The 27,039-nt window shown below is 58.7% G+C and overlaps 1 protein-coding gene across 3 annotated transcripts in view; it reads left to right on the top strand.

Annotated features, from left to right (window-relative positions):
* The window catches only part of ABL1 (ABL proto-oncogene 1, non-receptor tyrosine kinase), a 95,841-nt gene that overhangs the window by 52,598 nt on the left and 16,204 nt on the right, over positions 1–27,039 (top strand). For 2 of the 3 annotated variants that reach the window (XM_055132731.1, XM_055132741.1), the window contains exons 2-3: positions 22,746–22,919; positions 23,277–23,572. In XM_055132731.1, coding sequence (XP_054988706.1) covers positions 22,746–22,919; positions 23,277–23,572 — 470 coding nt within the window. Of the gene's footprint in view, positions 1–6,888; positions 7,059–22,745; positions 22,920–23,276; positions 23,573–27,039 lie in introns of those variants that run through there. The other variant, XM_055132735.1, reaches the window with a different exon arrangement.

Here is a 27,039-nt window from a genome sequence, read left to right as displayed (position 1 = left end):
GCCGTGAGTTCTGGAGGGTGGCCGATGAGGTGGCTTTCGGGCGTGGCCCCTGGTCTCCGGAGAGTGGGGGAAGCAGGCAGAGGATCTCTTCTCCCGGGTCCTGTGAGCCCAGAGTCCAAGACCACAAAGTTCCGCATCACAAAGCTCACTCATTTTCATCAGTGAGCAATTTTTTGTTTTGTTTTGGGGCCCCACCCGGCAGTACTGAGAGTTTACTCCCAGCTTTGCACTCAGACTCTGCTGGGGGGACCCCGTGGGGTGTCCTGCCCGCTGTACTGTACTACCGCTCTGACCATAGTGAGAAGTTTTTATTTTATCTTCTCAGCTTTATTTTCATAAAATTGTTCATAATAATTGATTACATTCAGTATTTCAACACCAGTCCCACCGCCATTTCACCTGCCCTCCACCATTATTTCGAATTTTCTCACCACCACTAAAGCCTGACCCACAGGCAGATGCTAAATAATTCATTTTGTATTGCTTGTTATGAATAGTATAGGATGTCACATTGCCACTTTGCGGCCACGCTCTCCTGGATATCCATGACAGCCAGGACACTGGATGGGCGGGGAGATGGCGAGGGACGATCCGTTCCCACCTCCATGTGGCCCCCGTGTAACATTTTTTAATAGTACTTTTAGTCCTTTATGAAAGGAAGTGGTCATTTCTGTCTCATGGTATTTGTGCAGTAATATACTAGTTGCTGTGCCCATTATTATGCTTTTCCCGTTTGGGGGCCATACCAGCAGCGCTGCTCGGGGCTTACTCCTGGCTCTGCTCAGGGGTCACTCCTGCAGGGGCTCAGGGACCCCCCTGTGGTGCTGGGGTCACTGCCTTACTGCTGTCCTCCCTCTCCAGATCCCCGTCATTACACTGTAACAGCCCAGGTGGATCCCAGCCCCAGAGTCCTCCGATGCCTCTTCCAGGCACTGCCACTGCGGCCTTAATGGCCCCCCAGGTGACTTAGATGACCGCACCAGGCCCAGAAATCCAGGGCCTATTTCCAGGACGGGCCTTGCTCCCCTGAGCACTCAGGAGCCCCCTTTTCTCCCCCAAACAACAAAAAGCCCCCAGAATGAAAGTTGTGGGTGAGAGGCAGTGATTGGCCTGAACTTGACTGAGGAGCTAATTTTACTATCACTTTAGAATCACACCAGTTGTCAGTTGTTACTATAATAGGCTTCGTTGCTTGAAGTGGAGCAAACAATGATTTTTTAAAACATCATGGAGCATTGATACTTACATTGCCATAAAGATGAGTATTGCTTAGGGAATGTAAAAATAGCTGAGCGATTAAATCAGTTCTGGAGTTTCCTTACGGAGGCTGCATCTTCCCGACCAGCTGGTGGGAAGGGGCGGAAGGAGGGTGGCCTGGGCCGGGCCTGGAGCCCAGCTTTCCCAGCCAGGTCCTTCCCGCCGCCGCGGTGCAGCCGAGCGGCCTCTCCAGGGACGAGGCTTTCCCAGCCCTGGCGGCGAGAGCTTCTGGATCCGGTTTGTCCTTTGTGTGTGTGCAAAACCTTGACAACAAAACAGATCGGGCCTGTTGGGAGAGACGGACCCCAGGCCTCGGGAACTGCTCCCCGGGGTCCCCCCTCTGCTCACAGCCCCTCTGAGGTGCCCCAGAGATACCTCGCGGGACACCGGCTGCCCCAGCGCCCCCCATCCCTTGCACCCGGGAGAGCGCCGGGAGACTTGTTTTCTTTCCCTCGCAGCCTTCTCCCCACACTCGCCTCCAGCTGCCTTCTCCCCCCACCCCCCAAGTAACGTGATCTCTCGGCCGCTCTGCGATCTGCTTTCCAGATTCTTTCAGTCTTAGCGAAGAAGAGGACAGAAGTTAACCCTTGGTTCCCCAGCTCAGCCCTAACCAGAGTGTGGCAGCCCGCAGCAGCGCGGTCAGTGTTGCTTGCTGGCCACAGCGCGTGGGCGTCCATCCGCGCTTTCTCCTTACCTGTGCTTTCACTCTTTGTTCTCACGAGAATCATTTGAAGGCCTGAGGTGTTTTGCGACATGGCTATTTTCTTGCTTTGTTGGCATATTTTGTTCTTTGTTCAGTTTAATAAAGGCTAAACGTAGACAAAATGCAAATAGATAAGACCAGATTTAAAGTGAGATTGCGTCGTATTTCAAAAGTTAACCAAGCCTTTGAGTACTATTTATTTTTGGTTTTGGCAGTGCTCTGGGGAACCATATTTGGTGGCTGGAATTGAACCCAGGTCAGCCGCATGCAAGGCGAGTGCCCAGCCCACTGTACTATCTCTCCAGCCCCTAATACTGTTTATTTGTTGGGGTGATGCTGGGGATGAACCCAGATAAATCAGAACCTAATTCAAGCGCAGTGCTTTGCTTTTGAGCCACATCAAATTGTACTATTTTTAATTTTTTTTTATGTGTTTTTGCCTTTTTGGGTCACACCCAGCAATGCTCAGGGGTCCTGGCTCTGCACTCAGGAATCAGTCCTGGCTGTGCTTGAGGGTCCATACCAGGTGCCGGGGATCGAACCCCTGCCCGCCGTGTGGAAAGCAAGTGCCCTACCCACTGTACTATCATTCTGGCCCCATGTATTAATTTTTATCCTTGTGTCTGTCACTTTGATATCACATGAAAATAAAATGGTCCTGTGAGTCTAGTTTTATCCTGGAGAAAAATAAATTGTTTCAGTTGTCTTAGAGTTCTAAAATACTGAGTGGATTTCCTTGAAGTCTGCTTAGTTTGGCCCGGAGCTGGGGGGAGGGGTGGCCTAGAGACAGCAGGAACTCAACTGGGGGTGGTTAGCAGTGGGGGGGGGGGCTTGGGGGGAGATGCTCTGGTCCCAGCGCTGTTCCTGCCCCAGGCTGGCTGGCCTGGCCAGAGCAAGTTCTCTTGCCCCTCGGCAAACCCCGTAGGCTGGTCTTGCTCCCACCCGGGCTCTCTGGGCCCTTCTCACTTCCTGTGCCACTTCCTTCACTCCACTTAGTCCCCGCCGGACTCCGCCCACACCGGATACTCTTCCCGGGGTCCTCTGGGAAGCACTCGCTGCGGCTTCCCCTGGGCACTTGCTTACGTCTGACTTTGTGACTAAGCCCGCGGACCCCAGTTCGGGTAGGGAAGCTCCCGGCCAGCCACGAGTGGTGATTGTATTCTCAGCCCCGGGCCTGTGGGACACTTGACCAGTAAGCGCTGCTGGCTGGCTGGCTGGGCACTCGGGGTGTCAGGAGCTGTGTGTCTGTGTGTACACAGAAGGAGGGCTGTGAGTTTCACTGCTGCTTCCAGGGCCCAGAGAGCTAAAGAAGTTGGCAGGCGGGCTCTGTGCCATGCTGCAGGTGGGCAGTGTGTGCAGTGGGACAGTGGGCAGTGTGTGTGCAGTGTGTAGAGGGATGGTGGGCAGTGGGCAGTGTGCAGAATGAGAGGGGGGTCCGGAGAGGGAGGGCATCACTGGGACAGTGATGGGGGCAGTGGTCGGTTTGGATGAGAGCTGGGTGAGCAGGTGTGTGTGGGACCCTTTTCAGTGATAGTACCACAAGCCTCAGTGCCTTGAAGGAAAAAAGAAAAGGGAAAGTGCCGGCCACAGAGGTAGCCCGAGGGCGGGAGGTGGGGGGGTGGCTGCTGGATCACTTACACCTGAATCTCAGTCGTGAAGAACTTTGTAACTCGCTAATTCACAGTGGTTCAATTAAAACAGGCCCACGGTACCTCTCCACTGCCCCTTGAGGCCCACAGTGACAAAAGACTCCGGTCCTTGTGCTCAGGCCTTCCGAGGGATCTCCGTTGGCAGCTCTTCTGAAGCTCCGTCCTCTTCAAGTTCACACGTTGCTTTCCGTGTGAACGGTCAGTGCCGTTCAGAGTGCCCACTCCTGCCTGTTCCGTCCCCAGGGAAAAGCCGCAGCCTCTCCCTCTGCTCCCAGAGCGCGGTCAGGCGGACGCGTCCTCGCAGATCCTCAGGGGCCGGCAGAGATGCAGCCCCCCCACTCGCACCCGTGCATCTGCCACGGAGCCCGAGTGCGGACCGTTCACCGTCCAGGGCCCAGCTCGTCAGAAACGTGCCCCAGTTTATCTCTGATGACACTTTCTCCCAATGCCAATTCTTTACTTCCTCCTTTGGCCTTGTTGCATTATTGCCCCTTTTGCTTAAACCATGGCCACTCGGGAAAGTTCCAGGGCTCCACTTTACTCCCCCGCTGTGTGGATTTGAACGGTAGCCGCACCGCACCCCATTTCCTTACCTGTGACTTGGACTCAGACCTAACATCCTGGGGTCATAGCGAGCCCGAGAGTGCCGGAGACACCTGGAGGGGCTCCTGTGATTCAGGGGATGAGAGCAGGTCAGGGGGTCCTTCCTCCCGCACAGCTCCGCAGCGTGAGGAGTCTGGGGCTCCTGTCTTTGTTCTTCTCAGGCCCTGACTTTGGGCTGCAGAGACAGCGCAGAGTAGTTCCGCCCGTGACTCAGATCCAGCCCCCAGCGGCGTATGTGGTCCTCGAGCACCGCTGGGTGTGGCCCCCAAACCAACCAGACAGAAAAAAGCATCCAACACCAGCTCTGCAGAGAATGCCCATGGTGCTGTCCAGTTTGGCGGTCTGCTAAATTCCCAAAGGCTTCATCGCTGCTAACGCAGAGCGTCCTGCAGACGTGTGGCCCGCGTGGGCTGGGAACTAAATTGCAAGTTTTGAACACAGACTTTATTTTCATTCTCAGAAGATGAGGTCCCAGTGGTTCCTAATCTTGTTTAGCCCACTGTTCCCTTTTCAGAAAACAAGACACAGCCTCCCAGTGACTCCCTGGAAGCCAGCAGCGTCTCTTCCACCCCGTCCCCCATGCTGGAGGCTAATACACCCCCGTCTGCCGCGCACCTCACACGGAAACCCCGTCCTAGGCTCCGGAACATCAGTCATTGTCATTAGCTTTGAAAAAGACGCGTCCCAGGCTGGGGAGAGGCCCAGAGGGCTGGAGCACATGCCTTGCGTGTGGTGCCTGGCGTTCGGTCCCTGCCACCATATGGCCCCCCAGCAGTCCCCCCACCCCCATTCCCCATGGTCCCCAAAAGATTTTTTTTTTTTTTTTTTTAAGAAATGCAGGGGTCGGGCCTGTTGCTCAGCCTCGGAGCACCTGTCTGGCATGTGTGAGGCCCCGGGTTCAATCCAGCACCACCCTCAGAAAAATTGAATTTGAAAATAGAAACTTGCCTCCCGATACAAAGAACAGATGAAAATGTGTTTTTTTTATTCTTTTTTTAAAAAATTTTAATTTTGGGCCGCACCTGGTAGTGCTCAGGGCTCACTCCTGGTGGGGCTCTGGGGATCATATGGGGTCCTGGGAGTCGAACCCGGCTCGGCCGAGTGCAGGGCCCCATAAAAATGAATGAACCCGGAACAGTTGTCTTCGGGCTCTGGACACACTCACGTCCCCAGGGTGTTGCTCGTGTCTTCAGGGACGGGACTGCTTCCCTGGCTGAGCCCGCCTCCTGTGCCTGGGCATCACCTTGGGGCGGGAGAAGCGCCTTTTGTCCCCAGATCTGAATGTACCAGGGCGCTTCTGGAAAGTGAACGAACCCTGAGCTGAGGAGCCTGGTGATAACACCCTAGCCCCGTCCCGTCCCGTCCCGTCTTGACTTGGTGTTTTGAATGGTTCCTGTGCTGTTTGGGGCAGGCCTGAGTGAAGCTCAGGCGGCCCAGCTGGTCCTTGAGCATTGAGAACGCAGGTTTTTGTCCTTAAGGCCCGGGCTGGAGAGTGTAAGTCTGGAAGCCATCACTGTTTAGCCAGCATCTCCTGACCAAGGCTTTCTCCGAGACGCCGGGCCTCCTAACCCTTCAACCAAAGATCACCTGATAATCGAAGGTTCTGTCCACTTGGAGCAAACTCCTTTTTGGGGGGGGGGTGAAGCAAATCCGGCCATGCTCAGGGGTTACTCCTGGCCCTGCACTCAGGAACCACTCTGGTCGTGCTCGGGGACCCTATGGGGTGTCAGGAATCAAATCCAGGCCAGCCACGTAGGAGACAGATGCCCTCACCTCTGTCCTATCCCTTGGCCCCTTGGGGTAGACGCCTGCTGGACTGGAGCCCCACCTGTCAGACTGATCAGGCTCAGGGAATGACGCTCGCAGTCTCTGAAGTTAGGGTTTGTACCTGCCCAATCCGGGTAACTCCGTCCAGAGTGCTCCTGGAAACCAGATCTCCGAGCACCGCACGTGGAGTCCCCCTGAACTCTGCGTGCTCCCGCATGGGGCGAAAGCCTTTTCCTCCCTCCACACGGGGGGCGCGCAGCTCTCCGACACCGTTTATTAACTAAATTCCTTTCCCTATTGTGCCTGAAATTTATCTGACTTTTATTAAATGATTCGGTACGGTTGGGTTCCCTGGTGTTTCCCACAGATGCAGATATCTGATTCGTGCCAAGTAACACATTATTGCGATTATTGTTATTTTAAAACGTTCGAGTGCCTGTTATCGGCCTGAACCGAGATCGGCGCCCACAGATGGGTGTCGAGCAGCCCTAGCTGGGAGCCAGGCAGGGGAAGCAGGAAGGCGCGGGCCCAGCGGGACCCCAGCCCCCTTCCCCCCGCGCCTGTTGGCGCCGGACCGCGCACGTCCGGGCCGGAGCCACCAAGTGTCGCCAGGCTCTGCGCTGTTGGTCGTGTGGGTCCCGGCCGGGGTGTGCTCGCTCCGCAGACGCCCGCCGGGCCAGGGGCGCCCGGCGAGCAGGGTGGGGAGAGGGGTGGGCTTGCCCGCCGCCCGGAGCGTGGCCCCCTGGCGCCGGGCGGGGCGGGGCGCGGCGCGGCGCGGCGGCGGGCCGGGCGGGCGGGCGGGCGAGGGCCGGCGCCGAGCGGGTTAAGGCGGCGGGGCGGGCCCGGGCCGGGGCTGGCGGCCCTTTGTTAGCGGGCGCGTCCCGGCCGAGACGGGGCGGCGGGCGCGGGCAGGCGCGGGGCGCGGGGCGCGGGGGGCCAGCCGGGCCTGAGCCGGCCGCCGAGTCAGCCGGGGCCGGGCCCCCGCGCGCGGGCCGGGAAAATGTTGGAGATCTGCTTGAAGTTGGTGGGCTGCAAGTCCAAGAAGGGGCTCTCCTCGTCCTCCAGCTGCTACCTGGAAGGTAAGCGCCCCACAGGCCACGAGTGGGGCCAGGGGGCCCACCCCGGACTCCCGGCCTTCCCAGGCCTGGCCGCGGCCGCCCGCCCGTCCTCTCTCCTCCCTCGCTCCCTCCTTCTCCCCCTTCTCCTCTCTCCCCCTTTCTCTCCCCCCCCTCTCCCCCCTCGTCTTTCTCTTTTCTTCTCCTTTCTACTCTCTCCTCTTCACTCTTATCTTTTCTCCCCCCCCTTCATTTTTTCTCTCTCTCTCCCCCCCTCGTGGGGAGGGTGCGGCCACTGCCCGCAGAGACCCCATGGGGATGGCGGTGACTCCACCCCGGGCCCCCAGCCCGCCACGGGGCTCCCGCCGGAAAAGTTTGAGAAAGCCCCACTCGCTCCAGGCCCCAAGGTCCCCAGGAGCCCACGCTGCAGAGTTTCCACCAGGGCTGGGGGTTGTGTGTTTGTCAGGGCGCCCCGGTTTGGAAACAGATGATTTTCATTAAGTTTGGTGCACAAAGGGAGCCCCACTCTACCATTTATGGCTACAGAATTGCGAGTGATCTTATACCCTCATACTCACCATCTTATCTGCAGACCATGGACACACACACACACACACACACACACACACTCACGAGAAACACATATCACTGAAAGTCTCAGGAATTCGTCCACTTTGCAAGGTTGGGGGAAGAGAAGTTGCAGCCCATTTTTTAATGAATTTTTGAGTGAAGGCGTTTGGACTGGTCCCTGGGAGCAGGAGGCGCCGAGGCTTCACTTTTCCTTTCTTTCCTTTCTATTCTGTTTCTGTTTGGGGGCCACACCCAGCAGTGCTCAGAGCTGACTCCTGGCTTTGTGCTCTGAGGTCACGCCTGGCGGAACTTTGGTGGGCTGCATATCAAGTGCTCCCCCCACTGCCTGTATCTCCGATCTGCTCGTTCTCCTTTGCTTCTCTTATCCCGCCACCCCCCTTACTCCCCTTTAGTTTTTGCCCTGGAGAACTGGACAGTAGCTTCCAGAAGGATCTGGAATTGCCCCGAGGTGGGGACAGGCCAGTGCGTCCTGTGCGTGCCCCTCCCCGACCTCTCAAGTCTAAGAGCCTCATTCTGACTCTGACTCTGACTGCTGCTGGGGGACTGTGTGCCGCAAGGATTCTCTTTGGAAGAGGAAGAAGTAAATGGAGGACTTGGTCCTGACTTCCTGCTGGGGGGTCCCGTGCTGGCGACATGTCTCAGCCCTTCCTGCCAGAGCTGTGTCCCGGCGCGAGGGGATGGAGCTCCCCTCGCTAGCGTTGGGAGGGAAGAGACAGTTGCCTCGCCCCTAAGAGTTGGCACCGGAGCCGCCCACACCATCTTCTGCTCTGACTGCGCCCGTGTTCTTGCTTGCATCCGTCACGAGTCCGTGCCAGGCGTTCTCATCTCCATTCTGCAGCTGGATGCCTGAGGCCCTGGGGGTGAATGGACCTGGGGGCCAGGGGGCGGGCGGGGCGCAGCCGAGCTCTGGCATTGTTCTCTTTCCTGGGGGTGCAGACTGGAGATGACCCTGGACCCGGCTGGTTTAAATGTTGTTTTCGAGCGGGAAGAGACTGAGTGAGGTATCTCATTCCATGACGTCTTGAGTAGCGTCTGCTCTCAAGTCCGTGCCCCCCAGCCCCACCGAGGGAAAAAGGAAAAGAGCGACAGACTCTGGTCTAGCGGGTTGCCTGCATCATATCTAGGACTGCGTCACTACATATGGAGATTTTATTCATCATTTTTTTCTTTACCTGCATTGTTCTGTCTAATTAGAGAAAAGTAAATGGGATTGTTGGAGAGCTGAACAAATTTAATAAAGTTGTTTAACCAAAAAAAAAAAAAGACTCGATGCGTCAGGAGAAAGGGGAACTCAGCTTTTCCACGCTACTAGCCCTCTGAGCTGTCCCCGGGAGGGCCGGTCCTCCTGGTCTGGGAGAGTTGAATGTGGCCCAGTTTCCACTGTTCTCACCATGACTGACCGGTGCCCACCGGGGAGGTCGGCACGTCTGTTTAGACTTAACTTGTTTCTCATAATGACCCTAGGATTGCTTCGGTGGACGGATAGGGAAACTGAGGCACAGAAGGTTAGGAAACTTGTCTAAGGTGACAGAGGTAGTGCCCGAGGGGTGGGAACCGTGTGAAACGCTGCTGCTTTTAGGGTCACGGCTGTGGTGGGGATGTGGCTTCATCTCCGGAAACGGCCCGAGGATGGCTGAAATAGGGTCCTTTTCCTTCTCTCCTAGAAATCAGGTGAAACGATGGCCTTTGGCAATAAAGTTAAAAAAAAAATTCAGTGTTATAAAATAGCAACTTATGATTTTGTCTGTTTGTTTGGGCCATCCCTGGTGGCTCCCTGGGCTTACTCCCGACGGGCTCTGGGGACTGCGTGTGGGCCCGGGATCAACCTGGCACAGATGCACCAAGGCAGACCTGCTGTACCCCTGCATGCCAGGCAGTATGGCAGTCGTGTGCAAGCAGCCGACCCGAGTTCAGTCCTTGGTGTCCCCAATGGTCTCCTGAGCACCGCCAGGGATGACCCCTGAGTGCAGAGCCAGGAGTGACCCCTGAGCCTCGCCAGGAATGACCCAAAACAAACCCAAAAATAAAAATGAAAGGCAGTTCTGTCTCCTTGCCAGCGCCCCTGTCCGGAGCGCCCCTCCGGGGGCGTTCGGAGTTGAGGAGTGTTTGCAGCAGGCCCCGCTTTGGGCGACTGTGTGTCCCCCCGTCTTCAGTTCCCCTCCTGCACTGAATTTCTAGTACTCGGCCCTGGCGCAGGAAACTGCGGGCCGTGGTGTCCTTCTCCTGGTTTGCTGTGTTTGGCACGTGTGTCCGCTGTGCATGACCAGTGCCCTTGGACTTGTTTTGTCGCACTGGCATCAAAAATGGATGGCGGTGTATTTTTCTTGAACTTGCCAACCTTACTTTCAGGGCCTCTCGTCAATACCTGTGAGCTTGTCGCTTTCTGCCTGATGCGTCCATGGGCCCGCCACCCCAGTACGCCTTAGTACTGGTGCCCTCCTAGGGTCTCTCCCCGGAGGTCATCAGACACCCCCCTTGTTTAGTGGCAGAAAGCGGACTCTTGGTGTGAGCTCCTAGGAGCCAGTTGCCCTCTCTGTGTGGGGTTGTGTTGTGTTGTGTTGGAATTGCCAGGTCCTGACCCTTATGCCACCAGCCTGGTGTTGGCACTGAGCAGGGCACAGAGAAGTAGGCAGGGCGCCCAGGTTGCTTCGGAGGCGGCTGGTTTTGTGTTTGGGCTACACCCAGCAGTGCCCAGGGCTAACTCCTGGCTCTGCACTGGGGATCACTCCTGGCAGTGCTCAGGGGACCCTATGGGGTGCCAAGGATCAAACCTGGGCCGGTTGTGCACAAGGCAGCGCCCTCCCCGCGGTCCTATTGCTCTGCCCCACCCCCCCTCGCTTGGTTGGAAGTACTTTCATTTCCTGGTGGTTTATTTATTCAGTTTGGTTTGGGGGCTGTTCCCGATGGTGCTGGGTGGATCACGTGGTGTCCAGGATCCTTCAAACCCGGGGCTCTCAGATGTCAAACCTGCACTCTGGAGCCAGGAGTCCCAGCTCATCGTTTCCTCCTGTCCAGACTCTCAGACAGAACTGACCTCTGTCCAGCCTGCCCCAGAGGCTTGCCCGGCCCGGAGGACCGGTAGGGTGTGAGGGTTGGGAAGCCGGAAGTCACACCCACACAGAGGCCCTGGGGCCGCCCGATGCTCCCCTTGGATCCCTTTGTAAGCCGTTGCCCACTCCTCCCTGCCCCGGGGGTTTGTGCGAGGTGCATGAGATATTTCACTGAATTGTTTCGCGCAGTGTCTGGCCCCGAGTGAGAATCAAGCACATGTGAACCGTTGTCTCAGGCAAAAATTCAGCATCAGAGATGTCGGCCTCGCCAGGATCTCCACTGCCGGGAGTGGCGATTGGGTCGAGCAGAACCCACCCGTTTTCCTGATTGTCAGTGGGACAGTTTGTTTCCAAGTTTGCTTTCATGCCGATAACTAACCCTCCCTACCCTTGACTCGGAGAGGAGCGTACCTTGCCTCCCTCGGACCCGCTCCTACTCCCACAGTGGATATTCCAGCTGTGGAAGAAAATGTCCCAGTGGGTCCACGGTGGAATTTTATTTCTCCCCAGAGGTTGTATTTCCAAGGCCCCAAACATGAAATCTGAAAGTCTCACACTGCTTACTACCTCGTTGTAAAATCATGTCGGAGTTTTGCTGATCGAAAATAGAAACCGGAACCAAGCAGCAGGCTGGGCTTAGAAACATGGAGTGCTGTTGTCGGACACGGTGACAGGCCCTTGAGACTCGGTGAGAGACGCTCTTCCAGCTGCTCCCGAGGAAAGCGTAGCGGTGTGAGTGAGGGAAGGCTTGCGATCGTTCTGTTGTACATACGTGTCTCAGATCTTTACGTGGGCACCTTCAGCTTCGGGGTGTCACGTGAAATACCTAATGAACCATGAACCTGGGGGACGTTATTTTATTACCCTAGAACTTCTGTATGCCTGAGACAAGAACTAAAGCTCAGATGGGCCCGTCGGAAGAGCTGTGCTTATCTTTGCAGTGGCGGGTCACGGTTAAACACAAGACAAGGGTTCCATTGAGACTAGAGCTGGGGCGGGGGGCAGGGACTCCACTCCCCATGCAGCAGTGAGGTCAGCCCCTCCCCGGCCTGCCCGCCAGGTGCTCCACCCCTGACCCAGGGGCGCAGTTGGGTTCTGCGAGCAGGAACACAGTGCACGGGTGGCAGGTGGGATTGTTTCCCTGCCTCTCGAGACGGTTCAGCGGGAGCGCCACTCGCTGGAGTAGTGCTCGCCCATAGATCACATGAGCGGCCACACTCCGCAGTGGCTTTTCCAGTCCCGCTTTGCAGACCCACGGCGCCGGGACTGTCCGAGACCGTGTGGGGTGGGAACTGGCGTGGGCAGGGGGGGGAGGCGGAGACAGGAGCGGGGAGCACAGATGAGCTGGAACGGAGACGGAGGGAGGACGAGGGCAGAGGGTGGGCGAGCGAGAGGGTCCTGGGGGAGAGGAAATGGAGCAGGATCGGGGGAGAGGTGCAAGGGTGCAGGTTGGCGTTGGTGGCACGGGCGGACGCTGAGGGCGGGTGCGTCCCCTCACAGGAGCTCGGGGGAACAGGACTGTGGGTTCATGCAGAGTGAGGCTGTGCACCAGGAGGGGCCCGTGTCTCCCAGTACAGGAGCTGGGACCCTCGGACACACCCCTAGCGCCTCAGGGCCTAACCCTTACCCGCAGCGCGAGCACTCTGTGCTGAGGACCTAAAGGTGGAGCTTACTGGTCACTAGGACTGACCTCCACGTCTTGGAGCCAGAGCACCCTTTGGGCCTGGTGAGCATTGAGACCACCCAGGGCTCAGGAGAAATGACCTTGGGCTTGGGTCTACGCTGAGCCCTTACACGCAATGGGCTGGTCACTGGGAAAGACCCGGCAGGCCCAGGGCCTCTGCCCAGCGTGCAGCCTGGGGTGGGCGGCGGCGGGCGGCTATGTGGGTCTCTGGCCAGTGCAGGCCCCTCCTGGTGAGTCAGGGTCTGTCCCCACTGCTGTAGGGGCCTGGGACCGGCTCCCTGCTTGCTTATTTCTATTGTTGGGGTCACACCCCACGATGCTCGGGACTTACCCCTGGGATCACTCTTGGCAGTGCTTTGGGGGACCGTATGGGGTGCCGAGGATCGAACCCGGGTCTGCAGCGTGCAGAGCAAGCACCCTGCCCACTGTGCCATCTCTCTGGCCCCAGCGCCCTGCTTCCAAAAGCACGACAGATGGATTTCTCTCCCGCCTGGTCTGAGGGCCTGGCCGTGGTCCCTGTTCACTGTCCGGTTCCTTTCCGCGCTGCTGCCAGTCACGCCTGCTGTTTCTACTCTGCTAGGGCAAACTGACGCCCCCCCACACACACCCCCTCCCTGCAGGGGCCAGGGGTCCTGAGTCCAGGGCTTTCTGACCCTTCGACCGGCATCACCCCTGGCATTCCCGCCGTGCGCGCTCCGGGCTGCTCAGCGCGGCCTGATGGCACAGCCGTGAGCCAAGGGTGAGCCGGGGGTGTGGGTGCTGGGCCGCACGGGGGGCTGCAGGGGAGCCCAGGGCCTGTTGGCGGGTCGCTCTGCAGGCCAGGGGCCTTGGGGGCAACCCCCAGGCATGGCTCCAAGCCTTGGCCCCACCCTGCAGTCCTGAGTCGAGCTGAGCCCCCTGGCTGCCCACTCGTGCCAGGCGTGGGCCTCGGCTGTCTGCGAGCTGTCACTGCCACAAGTCACAGCAGGGGTGTGTGACCCCCCACCCCCGCCCCGGGCGGTCCGGAAGCCCTCACTGCAGTGAGGAAGGGAAGGGGAAGGAGGAGGTGAAGGGTGGGCCATGGCACAGTCCAGGCAGACGCCGAATGGCCTCTTGCGCCTGTGTGGACGCTTCTGGAGCACCCCTCCCTGTCCCGTGACAGGCCCGTGTCCTGCGGGAGCTGCCGCGGCCCCCGCGATCCCCGTACCGGCCTTGCTTTGCCCTGTGCGTGCCGCTGGCTCGTGGAGAGCCCGGCCAGGCGCCCTCCTGCCCCCGCCACCTCCAGGGCGGTTTTTGTTTTGTTTTCATTTGGTTTTGGTTTTCTCTATTTCTGGGTCACACCCAGCAATGCTCAGGGGTCACTCCTGGCTCTGCGCTAGGAATCACTCATGGTGGTGCTCGGGGCACCCTTTGGGATGGCCGGGGTCTAACGCCGGTCAGCCGCATGCAAGGCCCGTGCCCTACCTGCTGTGCTAGCTCTTTGGCCCCCGTCCAGGGTGTTTTTTGAGGGTTTTTGTTTGTTTTCTGTAGAGCCCCTGCTCTGCCTTGGGCAGACCCCCTGGTGGCAGCACGAGGGTGGGGTGAAGGGGCCGGAACAGACGTCTTTGGGGGCGATGTGGGCTCGGGAAGGTCAGGGCTGACCAGAGCTTTGGGGGAGGGAGTCCCCCTGTGGGGCAGGGCTCAGAGGGGCTTGGGGTGCTGCTGTTCTGGGGGCTCTTCGTGCTCACTGCCCAGGCACGTGGGCTTCAGAGACGGCTGGCCCCTCGAGCACTTACGGCTGTCTGTAGTTTTCACTTTGGGGGTGTCAGGGCTTTGCAGGAAGGGATGAGGGTGGAGAATTGCCTGGTGATGCCCAGCGGTCAGGGTCCTGCCCTCGGTCATGGCACCTCACAAACAATCCCCCAGAGGGACCCTGTTACCTCCCCACTCCTCCCTTCAACTCCTAATCCGCACCCCCCCACCCAAACAAAACTGTCTGAAAGTATTAGAATGTGAAAAGATTTTAGTAGCCTTTGGGGCGGGGCGGGAGGGGATGTTATTTTTCTGAAGCCGCTTTCTCTGGAAACCCTCTTGGTCGTTGCCTGTAGCAAGTGCGAGGTAACAAAACCGCATTCCTGTCTGCAGAGAGGGGCGTCGTTTGATTGGCCGGACGCCCCTCTCCCTCTCAGATCATTGGGGCTCTGGGAACCAGGTGCATAGTACCTGAGCGGTGGAACCGGAACAATAGTACCTCGGGGAGGGCATTTTGCCTTGCTCGAGGGTGACCTGGGCTTGACCCCTGGCACCCCACGTGGTCCCCTGAGCCTGCCGGGAGCGAGTCCTGAGTGGTGAGCCAGGGGTAGGCCCTGCGCGCTGCCAAGTGTGGCCCCAAAACCACCAACCAACCCCGTAGACCCAAGCAGTGACCTGAAGGTCCTTGAGCTCTCGGAGCGAAACTGGGGCTCCCTTTCCCCGGGTGGAATGAGTGCCGAGGTGGCTGGGTGCGAGCAGCCCGTGTGAGGGTTGGGGCGGCGACCGGTGGCCTGGGCGGTCACGTTCCAGCACCTCCGGGCACGCACGGCACGCTGGCCAGCCTGCCCGCTCCAGCCTGGCCATTCTCCGCCCGGGTGTCCCAGGGACGCCCGCAGCGTGAGACTCGGCGGTCAGAGGGAGGGCGCCAGGCCAGAAGGGGCCCAGGGCCGGGCAAGCTTGAGAACCCTCGAGACCCTCCGCAGCTGTGTGGACCCAGCCCGTGTTCTTCCACGTCAGGCCAGCGCTGCCCTCCGGAGACGTGCCGGGGCTGCGTGTCACCGACTCTCCCATGAGGACAAGAGTGTCCACCCCGCCTGCCCGACCCCACTTCCCAGCGGCTGCCCGTTTCTGGGTGTGGACAGGTTTGGCTCAGAGTGTGGCGCTCATACCCAGGCTGCGTTTGGCCGACTTGACCTTAGAATGCCCTTCGTAGCTGGGCTGCAGCAGGGCACTTGCCTGGCTCTCCGCAGGCCGAGGTCCGATCCCCGGCACCCCATCGGGGTCCCCCGAGCCCACTCAGGAGTGAGCTGTGCTGGGTGGGACCCAGAAACAGAACAAAAACGACTTGAATTGCGCTGTAAGGGTCTAAGCGACAGAACAAGGGCCCGTGGGTGCAGAGGACAGGGCTCTCCTCGGGTTCCGGGTGGCACGAACATGGCTCCTTTAAGCTCTCTTTCTGAAACGTTGACCGAAACAGTTCTGGACTAGCTGGAGAATACCCCGGGCATGATCTCATCGTTGGAACTGTGTATGAAATAAACACGGGGCCTTGCCTTCTTGAAGGATCTGTTTTATAGATTTTTAAATGACAGAGATTCCTTGAGCTGGAGGCGAATAATGAAAGCCCCACAGAGGAGATAAGAGTAAAGCAACAAGGGATTAAATGATGGAAAGCCAGCCAAGTGCAGGGGCCGCCCCCCTAGCCCGCCCTGCGGACAGGCCTACTCCATGGGGCGGGCCCCCTGTGGCACCCACGCCCGTGGAGGCTTCCAGGGGCCCCGCTCCCATCCTGGAGTGTGGGTGAGCGTCTCTTCCCACTCGCCAGTGGGGGCAGGGGGCGGGGGTCACCGCCTCGGCCCTTGCGGGGCTGGGCCGGATAGGCCCTCCAAGAAAATCCTTGGTGAACGTTTTTCATCAGTGATTCATAACCTTGAGAAAGGATGATCTTGGTGTTAAATGATTTTTGCTTAGTAGTTTGGAGGTCCCACCTTTTTTTTTTTTATTTGCCATGAAGTAAAGATTTATTTATTTGAATGAGGGTATTCAGACCATGCCTGGCAGTGCTCAGGGCACACTGCCAGCTTGGCGCCTGGAGCCATGCAGAGCATGCGCTCCGACCTGCTAGGGATTGCTCCAGGTTTGGGGGGTTTTGATTGTTTGGTGTGTGGTTTTTTTTTGTTTTTTTTTGGAGGGAGCATCACATCCAGGCAGTGCTCAGGGATTACTCCTGGCTCTGTGCTCAGGAGGAAACCATATGCAACTTTCCTTCTATTATCTCTGGTCCCTCTCCAGATACATTGTTTTGTTTTGTTTGGAGGTGGGGGTACACCGTGCCATGCTCAGGGCTTACCCCTGGCTCTCTACTCTCAAATCACTCCTGGCGGCGCTCAGGGGACCATACGGGATGCCAGGGATCGAACCCGGGGCAGCCTCCTGCAAGGCCAGAGCCTTACCCCCTGTTCTGTCGCTCTGGCCCTCTCCAGATACTTCGAATTGTGAAATGTCGGGAGACCGTTGATAAGGGACTGATATGTTTTCGGGGCGTAGCGTTGCCCACCAGCGTGCTGACATCCCTGCCCCGCTTGGGTCCCCTAGTGCCGTTGTCCAGGAGGCAGCCCAGCGGCTTCTCTTGCGGGGTGCTCGAGCTGGCTCTTCCTGCTCACCCCTGTACGGGGTTGGGGCACATTTCCCCCCACCCCCGGGCTTTCTGCTTTCTGCTCTGACTTCCTAATGCAGGCTTCCCCCACACACACCGCCCCCAGAGAACTGCTTTAGTTATTCATTTACGTATTTGGTTGGTTGGTTTGGGGGCCACATCCAGCAGTGCTCAGGCATTGCTCCTGGCGGTGCTCGGGGGAACCTACAGGATACTGGGGGCCAGACCCAGGGCGGCCACAGGCGAGCCTTCCCCGCTGCACTCTCTCTCTGGCCCCAGAGGGCGTTCCTCAGGGCAGAAAGGTCAGAAATGTCTTTATTCACTAGACAAAATCACAAAGGGATTTTAAACGGGTGAAGTGGCCCTTTCAAAGAGGCGAAGCTTAAATATCTTCTTTGCATCTTTGGGGGCCACACTGGGTGGGGGATGGAACTTGCTGCAGGCAGAACCCGCATCCGGCCCCCAAACTCAAATATCTGTAAAGCCTGCCGCGGGGGCGGGTGGGCGGGGACGTACCCACTGCCGCAGTGACGACAGAGAATGACTAAGTCTCTTGGACAAGAGCGATGGGCACGGCAGCCAATCGGAGGAGCTGATGAAGGGAGCGGATCTGAACCTCCTTTTTGAATGCAACCCGGGGCTCCTCCAGAGGCCTGGCTTCCTGGCACGGAGGCTGGGAGGAGGGCGGCCTCACAGCCGAGAGACAGGAACGTTCTACAGCTCGGGCCTTGTTCGCCGGAACCAGGCACAGCCCCCCGGGAAACGCAGCCAGGAATCTGGCGTGTATGCGCCGTGAGTCAGTTTTGACATCAGCCTGGATGGGGAGTCGGCGGCGGGCCCGGCCTGGCCTGTGGCTGCACCTCAGGCCCGCCTCGCTCCAGGCGTGCGTGAGCAATCCTTCCCGCGGGGCGCGGGCCGTCTTGGGACGGGGCAGGAGCATGGGGCGGAGGATGGCGTGCCGCTCGCCTGGGACCCTGGCATCCTGTGGAATCCAAAGCAGGAGGCCCCTTCCTTCCTGACAGCTGCTTGTCCCCCGGCATGAGGGTCCCAGTGCCTGCCGCCCCGGGCAGAGGCATGCAGGGGAGGGGACCTGCTCTGCGGGGCCCACACTTGAGGTCCCTAGCGGACCCCAGGCCAGTGTCCATCTCCTGCCCACCCCAGGTGCTTTCCAAGCGCCTTCCCCTGCTCAACTCCAGACGCTGCCTAAGATTGGAGAGGTCAGAGGGCACTTGAGAAGAAAGTGTTTCTGTCTGCCTGACTTGGGGCTAATTTCCTGTACAGCCTCATCTGCCAGTCCCGAGCTCTTGGCCTGGGATGGAGACCCCAGCGGGCAGTGCAGGGAGCCGGGTCAGAGCCTCTCCCCCCTCCCCTCCGCAGACTTCTTTCTGGTTTCTGTTTAGAAGGGCAATCCCCAGCCCCTGGTGAGCGGTTGGCCCGTCTGCATTCACCAGGCAGAGCCCCCCCAGTGTTTGCCAACCCCCCCAGACTTACTGAGTCGTCCCTTTTTGGGGGCAGGGGGCCATACCCAGCAGTGCTCCGGACTTGTCCTGACTGCGCTAAGGGCCCACCTGCTGTACGCGCCCTCCGCCATTCTCCTGGGGGTTCGGGTGCCTTTCGCATTCTTTTTCAGTCCTTACAAGATTGGCTTCGCGCTGTCGAGAGACTGGCTAGTAACGCCAGTGCTTCTAAAGCGTGTTATGAGTCTTCCCAAACGTTTTTGAACGGCTTTATGAATTTACTCGGTTTAATGGCCAGACCACAAACTAACTTTCCTTGTTTTGAGGGTTTGTATGTTTCCATTTCTGTCTCAGCATTTCAAAATCAGTCCATACAGGCCCTGTTGGGGTCTTACAGTCAGGTCCTCAAGGGCAGTGGTCTGGGGGTGGGGGACTGGCTCCCCGGTGGTGTTTCACAGCTTTGAGCCCCCTGCAGGACTCACCCTGCAAAGTGGGCCTGCTGGTTCCGTGCTACCCAGCAGTGCCTGGGGGTTGGGGCCAGGGTCACGTGGTTCTGGGGACTGGATTTGGGGCTGGAACACCCCTGTCGTAGGCTCTCCTCAGCCCTTCGATGCAGACTTCTCCAAGCCTTCAGTTTGTGTGTCCAGCGACCATCCTGAAGTGTCACAACAGTTGTACCCATTCCACGGATTTCTCACGTTCACTATCAGCCTTAAGAAACGGCGCTGTCAGTTTGCTGGAGAATTTGCAAGGGTTCGGTTGGGTTTTTGCCTGGGATCCCAGCCCAGGCTCCCTCCTGCAAGGCCTGTGCCCCTGGCCTGCCTGCGGGGCTGTCCGTGCATTAACATTGTAAATGCTTGGTTGGGATTTGTTCCCATTTCTCCAGGGTGAAGGGATTTACTGTTTTCTTATTACGCAGGAGCTCTCGTGTCTTGAGAATCCTTGGCCGGGACCGTGGCTTTATAGCAGGTGCAAGGCCCCAGGTTTCATCACTGGCATAGCAGATCCCTGCCCCGACCTACAAGAGGGCCCCCATGACAGTCAGACACAGCGTCCTTCGCAGGGTCTGGCGAAAGGCCAGGGTACGGGGCGAGGTGTGCGCCTGCCGTGAGGCTGCACTTCAGCCCAACACCGCCAGGTCCAGAGACGACCTTTTGTTTGTTTGTTGGCTTTTTGGGTCACGCCAGGGCTTCCTCCTGGCTCTGTTCTCAGGAATCACTCCTGGCAATGCTCCGGGAACTCTATGGGATGCCGGGAATTGAACCTGGGTTGGCTGCATGCAAGGCGAACGCCTCCCCCACTGTGCTCCCGCTCGGGCCCCCACAGAGATGATCCTGAGGTGATCTTTGCCTCACCATTTAGACGACAGGTGCATTTCCGGCCTGCAGAGTGGCCTGGGCGTGAGGTGCGTCTTGCGTGAGGTGCGTGCTCTAGTCTCTGTTTGTCTTCCCTCTGGAGGCTCTTGAGCACACCCCTCCCATCTCTCCTCCTGTGTCTCTACATAAACCGATTTTCTTGACTGAACAAAGTTGCAAAGCAGAGTGACAGCACAGTGTGCCTTGCTTTGCCTTGTGCTGTGCTGAAGGACACGTTGCCCGAGTCCAGAGACACCCTCGCCAGAAGGCCCGTTCCTGAAGCTCTGCGGTCATGTTTCTGGAAGGTCAGCCTAGACCCGGCTTGCCCAGCGGGTCCCAGTGGCCCCCAGGATATTTCCAGGAGACCGTGGGTGTTAAAATCTCGTGAACCGGGGCGGAGCAGGGTTCAGGCATGAGACCTGGGGGCCCTCTGGTGGGATGAAGGGGGCCACGGTGGGGAATGGGCTATGAAGCACTGGCCTTGACCGTCAGCTGTCGCTGGGGCGCCTGTTGCTCTGTTTTGTGATTGGGGGTGCACGGTGGCAGGGCTCGGGCTGCTCTTGGCCCTGTACTTGGGGCTCACTCCCAGTGGTATTTAGGGACCACGTGGTGCCAGGGATCCAACTAGGTGGGCCAAATAGGTCCGAGGCACCGCCTCCTGCCTGGTCCTGCCCTGCGATGGGCGCCAGCCCCCGGGAAGGCTGCCTGGGGGCCCTGGACCGCCGCAGAGGAAGAATGAGACGGTCCTGCGGCACCTTCCGTGTCTGACACAGCGCAGCGCCCGGCAGCCCTCCCGTCCTCTCCCGGTTAGAACCCGTACCGCCTCTTGCCAGTCTGCTCTGTTACTGTTCTGGCGCCACATCCAGCATGCCCAGGGCTTCCTCCTGGCTCCGTGCCCAGGGGTCTCGCTCCTGGCAAGCGCTCTTTCTGGGGCGCCAGGAATCAGACCGGACCGTCCGTGTGCAAGGCGGGCGCCCTACCTGCTGTACTATCTCTCCTAGCCCCCCGGTTTGCTTTTTCTGTTCAGGTGTGTGTGTGGTGGGAGGGGGTGTGCTTTCAGTGTTGGGGACCTCGGGGCCTCTCCTGGAGACGCTTTGTCACAGGCCTGACAGGACCGCCTCTGGCAGTGCTCTGGGGGCTGTAGAGCTCAGGGCTCAGGCTGCCTTGCCCGCAGGGCTCTTACACCCCGCCCTGTCTCCCTGGCTGAGTTTTTGTTTTGTTTGGGTTTTGGGCACCTCATCCTCTGGCCCTCGGGGGCTGCCCTCTACTTGGTCACGGGCCTTATACAGGCTGAGCACTCAGCCCTCCCATCTGTCTTCCCAGCCCCAGGATCCCCCCCTCACCCAGTGTGGGGGGTCAAACCCAGGCCCTCCAAGTGCAAGGCACATGCTCAACCCGAGCCACGTCCCTAGCCTAAGTTTGACTTCCTGTCATTTCCCCCGATGAGGATTTCAAGTTCCCTCCATCACAGGTGGCCGCAGTGCGTCTCTGCTAACCAGAAGAAACACTCGTGTGTGTGTGTGTGTGTGTGTGTGTGTGTGTGTGTGTGTGTGTCGTCACGAGCACACATGTGTTTGTTGTCAGGAGCGCACATGTGTTGTTATGAGCACACATGTGTTGTCATGAGCGTGCATGTGCATTGTTATGAGCACACATGCGCGGGAGCACAGGTTTGACTTTCACCACACCCTTTTCAAAAAAAACAATCCATCGCTCAGGACCCTTTGGAAATTAGCTCCTTTAAGCAAACAGAGAATGCCTCCAGTTGCCCCCAGGCTGTCCCCAGCCCCCTCCGTCCTTCCAGGGCCATTGGGGTGGGGGCTGCAGGGAAGCGGCGCAGCCCAGGGCGGAACTGGGAAAGGTGACCACGGGGTGTGGGCGAAGGAAAGTGAGGGAGAACCTCGGCGGGAAGGGAAACTGACTCGGGACGGCAGTTGTGATAAGGTGTTTCTCAGCTGGTTTCTGTGTATTTGGGGCGCGCGGGGGGCGCGCTGTGCCCGGCGGGGCTCAGGGGCGGTGTCGGGGCCGAGCCCGGCTCTGCTGCGTCCAGGCAGGAGACATGCTGCCGGACGGCAGACTCAGAAAGGTAGACAGAGGGCAGAGCACTCTGACTGCCGGCTCGGGGGATGGACGCGTCTCCCGCTGGCGGGGGCCGCTGCCGAGACCCCGCGGGAGACCTGACGGAGTCCATAGTTGAGGCCGTTCCTAGCTGGGAGCACGAGAGAAAGGGTGGAGTCTGCCAGTGAGAATGCAGGGCTGCCTAGAGGCAGGAGCAGGAGGCCTGGGGCGGGGGCAGTTTGGGTCTTCCCCAGGTGGGCCAAGCCCTGGCCCGCAGGGTGTGAGTTTCCAAAGAAAAGCATGGGGGCACACGAGGGGTCTCGAGCGTTCAGTGACCGAGAACCGTTCCCCTGGCCAACCCACGGCAGCGGATGGACGAAGGACGGGGGGAAGGGAAGGCCAAGGCCCCAGGCCTGTCATTAGCCCGTTTATTTCTCTCTCCTCAGCGTAGTCCGATCTCTCTTACAGCACAGTTGTGGTCGTAGGGGCGCTGCTGTGGGAGCAGGGGCAGCCCAGGGTTACCCGGCAGGGGGGCTGGGAGAGGGAAGGGAGGCACTTGTCTCCTGCGGAGTGTCGGCCTCCGCTGGAAAATAAAGGAGGCTCTTGGTGAGGAGCGAGAAAGTTTGAGTGTTGATGTTTCACTTCAGCCCTCTGTGTTATCTGATGGGGTGGGAGAGAGAGTGCAGGAGGATGGTGACTGCCCTGGCACAAACCCCCACACCGCATGTGCCATGTATGGTCCCCTGAGCACCGAGCCAGCGGTGAGCACTGAGCACAGAGCCAGGCGCGAGCCCTGAGCACTACCGGGTATGACCCAAAAGCCAAAGTGTGTGTGTGTGTGTGTCCACATGCATATATACTATTAGATGGTGATTTTGATTTTTTTTTAAGGTAACACAAGCCTTGTCAAAGACGTGAAGACTGCCTGTTTCTGGCTGAAGTCATTTTAATGTTTTCATTGAACACGCGTCATGCGCTGGGGAATCGTAGTTAGCACCTTGGAACGAAAGTGCGTGTTTTCCCCAGATCTGGACAAGCAGACGTTCGCTTTTCGGCCCTGGCCCATTAAGCCATGAGGTGTGCAGACGCACCAGAGCAGCAGAGCCGTGACTGTGTGGCCCTGACCTCTTCCTCCCTCTTCCTCTTCCAGAAGCTCTCCAGAGGCCCGTGGCGTCTGACTTGGAGCCCCAGGGCCTGAGCGAGGCCGCCCGCTGGAACTCCAAGGAGAACCTCCTCGCTGGGCCCAGCGAAAATGACCCCAACCTCTTTGTTGCCCTCTACGACTTCGTGGCCAGCGGGGACAACACTCTGAGCATCACCAAAGGTAATGGGGCTGCGGACAGGGAGCAGGGGGCACTGGCGAGGCTGGCCGCCCCGGCCACTTGGAAGCTCCGAGTTAGAGCCGGGAGCAGCCCCTTCCCTTGGGGAGAGCACTCGGCACTGACAGCCTTCCCGTCCCCCCCGGAAAGGACAGCCAGGCTGGGCACTGGAAACAGAGAGTGTGTCCCCGAGGATCTCCCTCGTGTTCAGGAAGAGAGCCCTTGAGTGAGCGTAACAGACGGGTGGGAGGAAATGCCGTACGGCTGCGTCCTTGGTGCACACAGGAAGTGCCCTGGGTCGGCGTTCCCGGTGCCTGTCGCCGCGCTGGGCCAGGAGTCTGATGGAGCTCTTGTCTCGGCAGGTGAGAAGCTCCGTGTCCTGGGCTACAACCACAATGGGGAGTGGTGCGAAGCCCAGACCAAGAACGGGCAGGGCTGGGTGCCCAGCAACTACATCACGCCCGTCAACAGCCTGGAGAAGCACTCCTGGTACCACGGGCCCGTGTCCCGCAACGCCGCCGAGTACCTGCTGAGCAGCGGCATCAACGGCAGCTTCCTGGTGCGGGAGAGCGAGAGCAGCCCCGGGCAGAGGTCCATCTCGCTGCGCTACGAGGGCCGCGTGTACCACTACCGCATCAACACCGCCTCCGATGGCAAGGTACATGCCCGGCGGGGCCTCGCTCTCTCCCGGCTGGGTGGAGTGTCAGTGCAGTCTGGACATACCTGCCTCTCTCGGGGCTGGAGAGAGGACAGAGGCCAAGGCACTCTCGTGCGGCTGGCCGGGCCTACGGTCCCCAGGTACCGCCAGGAGAGAGCCCTGAGCGAGCACACAGCCAGGGGCACGTCGTGAGCACTGCTGGGGTGAGAGCACTGCTCGGTGAGATTGAACCAGGTCAGCCGCATGCAAGGCAAACACCCTCCCCGCTGTATTGTCACTCTGGCTCCTAATTTAATTTTTTTTTTTTTAATTTGGTTTTGGGCTCATACTTGACGGGGCTCAGGCTTGTGCTCCTGGCTCTGTGCTCAGGGGTCACTCCTGGCAGGGCCTGGGGAACTGTGTGGTGCTGGGGAGTGACTCCAGGTCAGCCATGTGCCAGGCAGGTGCCCTACCCTCTTTGCTCTCTCCACCCCTTTGTAGATTTTTTTTTCTTTTTGGGTCACACCCAGCGATGCACAGGGGTTACTCCTGACTCTGCACTCAGGAATTACCCCTGGTGGTGCTCGGGGGACCATATGGGATGCTGGGAATTGAACCCGGGTCGGTCTCGTGCAAAGCAAATGCCCTCCCCGCTGTGCTATCGCTCCAGCTCCCCTAGTAGATATTTTTTCTTTCTTTTTTAATTTTATTTTATTGAATCACTGTGACAAAAGTTACAAAGCTTTCAGGTTTAAGTCTCAGTCATATAATGATCAAACCCCCATCCCTTCACCAGTGCACCTATTCCCCTACCAAGAACCCCAATATACCCCCTTCCCACGCCCCACCTCCCCCACACCCCACACCTGAGTAGCCAATGATCTTCACTTTATTCTCTCTATACTTTGGATACATTCAATATTTCAACAGACAACTGACTATTATTATTTGGAATTTTCCCCAACAATCAAACCTGCTGAAAAGGAATCACTTGACAGTTTGTTTTCCATTGCTGAGAATGACGATTATAGGAGCTCTTGGAGTTCTATTGTTTTAGCAGAGGGGCCGTGTTGTGCGTGGCTGCTCTAGATCTCATCTGGGCGAGGGTGTGCCGGTAACACCCCCATCCCATGATCTCTTGCACGCCACGTCAGGACAAGCTAGTACCTCTGGGTTGTGAGTCCTAGAAAATGGCGGACGCCACATGGGCACTGCTGCTGGCGCTGCCTCTGCCATCTTCCCCGTAGAAAGAAAGCGTTGGGGGAGAAAATCCGTCTCCTCCCCCGGCGGCATGGGGTCGTAGCTCAGCTCACAGTCTAGATGCATTTCTGTAAGTCTCTGGGTGCCAAAATGGGTTAGTAGCCCTCCCGGATCATATTCTTTAAGGAGCAAGGGGCCGTGTCATGCGCGGCTGCTCTGATCTCATCTGGCTGAGGCTGTTGATTCTTAATGTAGATTGGGGGATGTTGAAATTATGCCACCGTTTAGTCAATCTTCCATCTTCCTCATCTCCCGCAGTCCTAGATCCGTCCTCTCTCTGCATCTACCTTCACTCTGGATTCTCCCTCCTCACTCCCCTAGTAGATATTTTTAAAATGAAAAACTGCTTAAAAGCATTTCCCTCAAATAAAGCTGGTACCTGACCTTCTACAGAGGGATAGAAGCACAGGGGGTGTGTTCATAGCATGTACACAGAGTTCTAAAGCAAATGGAATCGCGTGCTACTTCTATTTCCTACCCTGAATTCTAGACTTAGAAAGGAGTTGGTGTTGGGTGTGTGTGTGTTGGGGGGCGGGGGTGTACTTTTGTGGTCTTCTAGGTCCTAACAACCCTGTCAAGTCCACGAGGAGCGAGAGCAGTGAGCACTCACCGCTTCCCTCTGTGGGGGGCGCTTTCCCGCCCTCCCTGCCGCCGCAGTTAGAGCAGAAACGGGCAGAAAAGGAGGCCTGGCTGGTGTTTCTTGCCTGCAGCAAGGTCGGGGGCCACCCTGGTGTCCAGGCGCTGCAGGTGGACGGCCTCGCCCAGGGCTTGTTCTTACGAGCTGTGACGCACGCAGATGGTTTCTTCACGTCAGAGCAGGAGGAGCCAGGTGCAGAGTGGCCGTCTCCGCATCGTCCTCCCCTGCCCCGGGCGACCGCTGCGGCCAGTTTCTAGCCGGATTTCCCTGGCTCCGCTGGTCTGCCGGGCGCCATGAACGGCCCGCCTGACCTGCGCTGGCCTCTCCCGCCCCGGTGTCCCGCCATCATTTGGTGGCGCCACTCTCAGAGCTGCCTCGTCCTTATTAACAGCCGCCGAGCGTGCTCCGGCCCCTGCTGTCTTGCTTCTTTTGGTTTCCAGTCTGACACCATCTGGTTTATTTCCTTGATCCACCCGTGGGGTCTCGACCTGCAGTTTGAAAACCCACGGCACCTGCTTCTTGGGGCCCAGAGCGCGCGGGGGGAGAGGTTCACGCAGGGCTGGGGAGAGTGTGAAGCCACTGAGCTTCCTCCGCAGACTGCAGGCGTGTTGGGGGTGGGAGAGGGGGAGCCTGGGCCCCCGAGTCTTCCCAGCCCTGGGCCAGCATTGCTGACCGCACGACTCTCCGGGTCCCCTGTGGGTCCCCAATGTGTTGGATCTCTGATCTCCCCCTGCCCGCCAGAGCCTCCAGGGCTGGCTTGTCTGTCGGTGCACGGTGGGTACCCGGCTCCTCTTGTCACTCTTTTTTACCTTCCGGGCTCAGAGCCGCTTCTTGCCTTTTCTAGAGCTTTCCTGGCCGCCCTTACACATTGACCTGCGACCCACAGGCGCGCTGCTGCTTCACACACTCCCTGCCTCACTGGCAGTGGCCGGCCCTGGGCTTCCCGCGTCGGGCTCCCTGGCCGGCGACAGGACGGCCCCGGGCTTGCCTCTGAGTCAGTGTTCTTCCCCGCGCTGTGGAGGCCGGTGTCCTGCAGTCCGTGCGCAGAGGGGCCCCGCGGGGGACTGCCTGGAACTCACGGCTCGCACCCGGGAGGAGGTTCCCGAGGCCTTGCCCCCCCTCCACAGTCCTCCACGGGGGCTTGCACAGAGCAGAGTGGGGGCCCGTTCCTGAGGCTTGTTGCTCAGCATCCTCGGGTTTCTCCGAGCAACATTCAGACACTTGCTCTGTCTGCGTGTGTGAGGCCTTGGGTGCAAGACCCCGCTCCAGAAGAATCTAGACTTTTTTTTTTTTTTTTTGCTTTTTGGGTCACATCCAGCGATGCACAGGGGTTGCTCCTGGCTCTGTGCTCAGGAATTACTCCTGGCGGTGCTCAGGGGACCATATGGGATGCCGGGAATCGAACCTGGGTCGGCCACGTGCAAGGCAAACGCCCTCCCCGCTGTGCTATCTCTCCAGCCCAGAATCCAGACATAAATTAGTGACGTGCGGAGGAGCCAGGCATGCCTTGATGTGCAGGACTGGGGGTTGTTCCAGAGCCAGCAACGCTTCTGATAGAAGCAGCTCACGCCCGAGGGGCTCCCTGTCGCGG

The sequence above is a fragment of the Sorex araneus genome, chromosome 1 (genome assembly GCF_027595985.1).
Source record: "Sorex araneus isolate mSorAra2 chromosome 1, mSorAra2.pri, whole genome shotgun sequence".
NCBI classification, from domain to species: domain Eukaryota; kingdom Metazoa; phylum Chordata; class Mammalia; order Eulipotyphla; family Soricidae; genus Sorex; species Sorex araneus.
The sequence above is the reverse complement of the archived record's forward strand: the minus strand, read 5'-3'. Positions and strand labels throughout refer to the sequence as shown.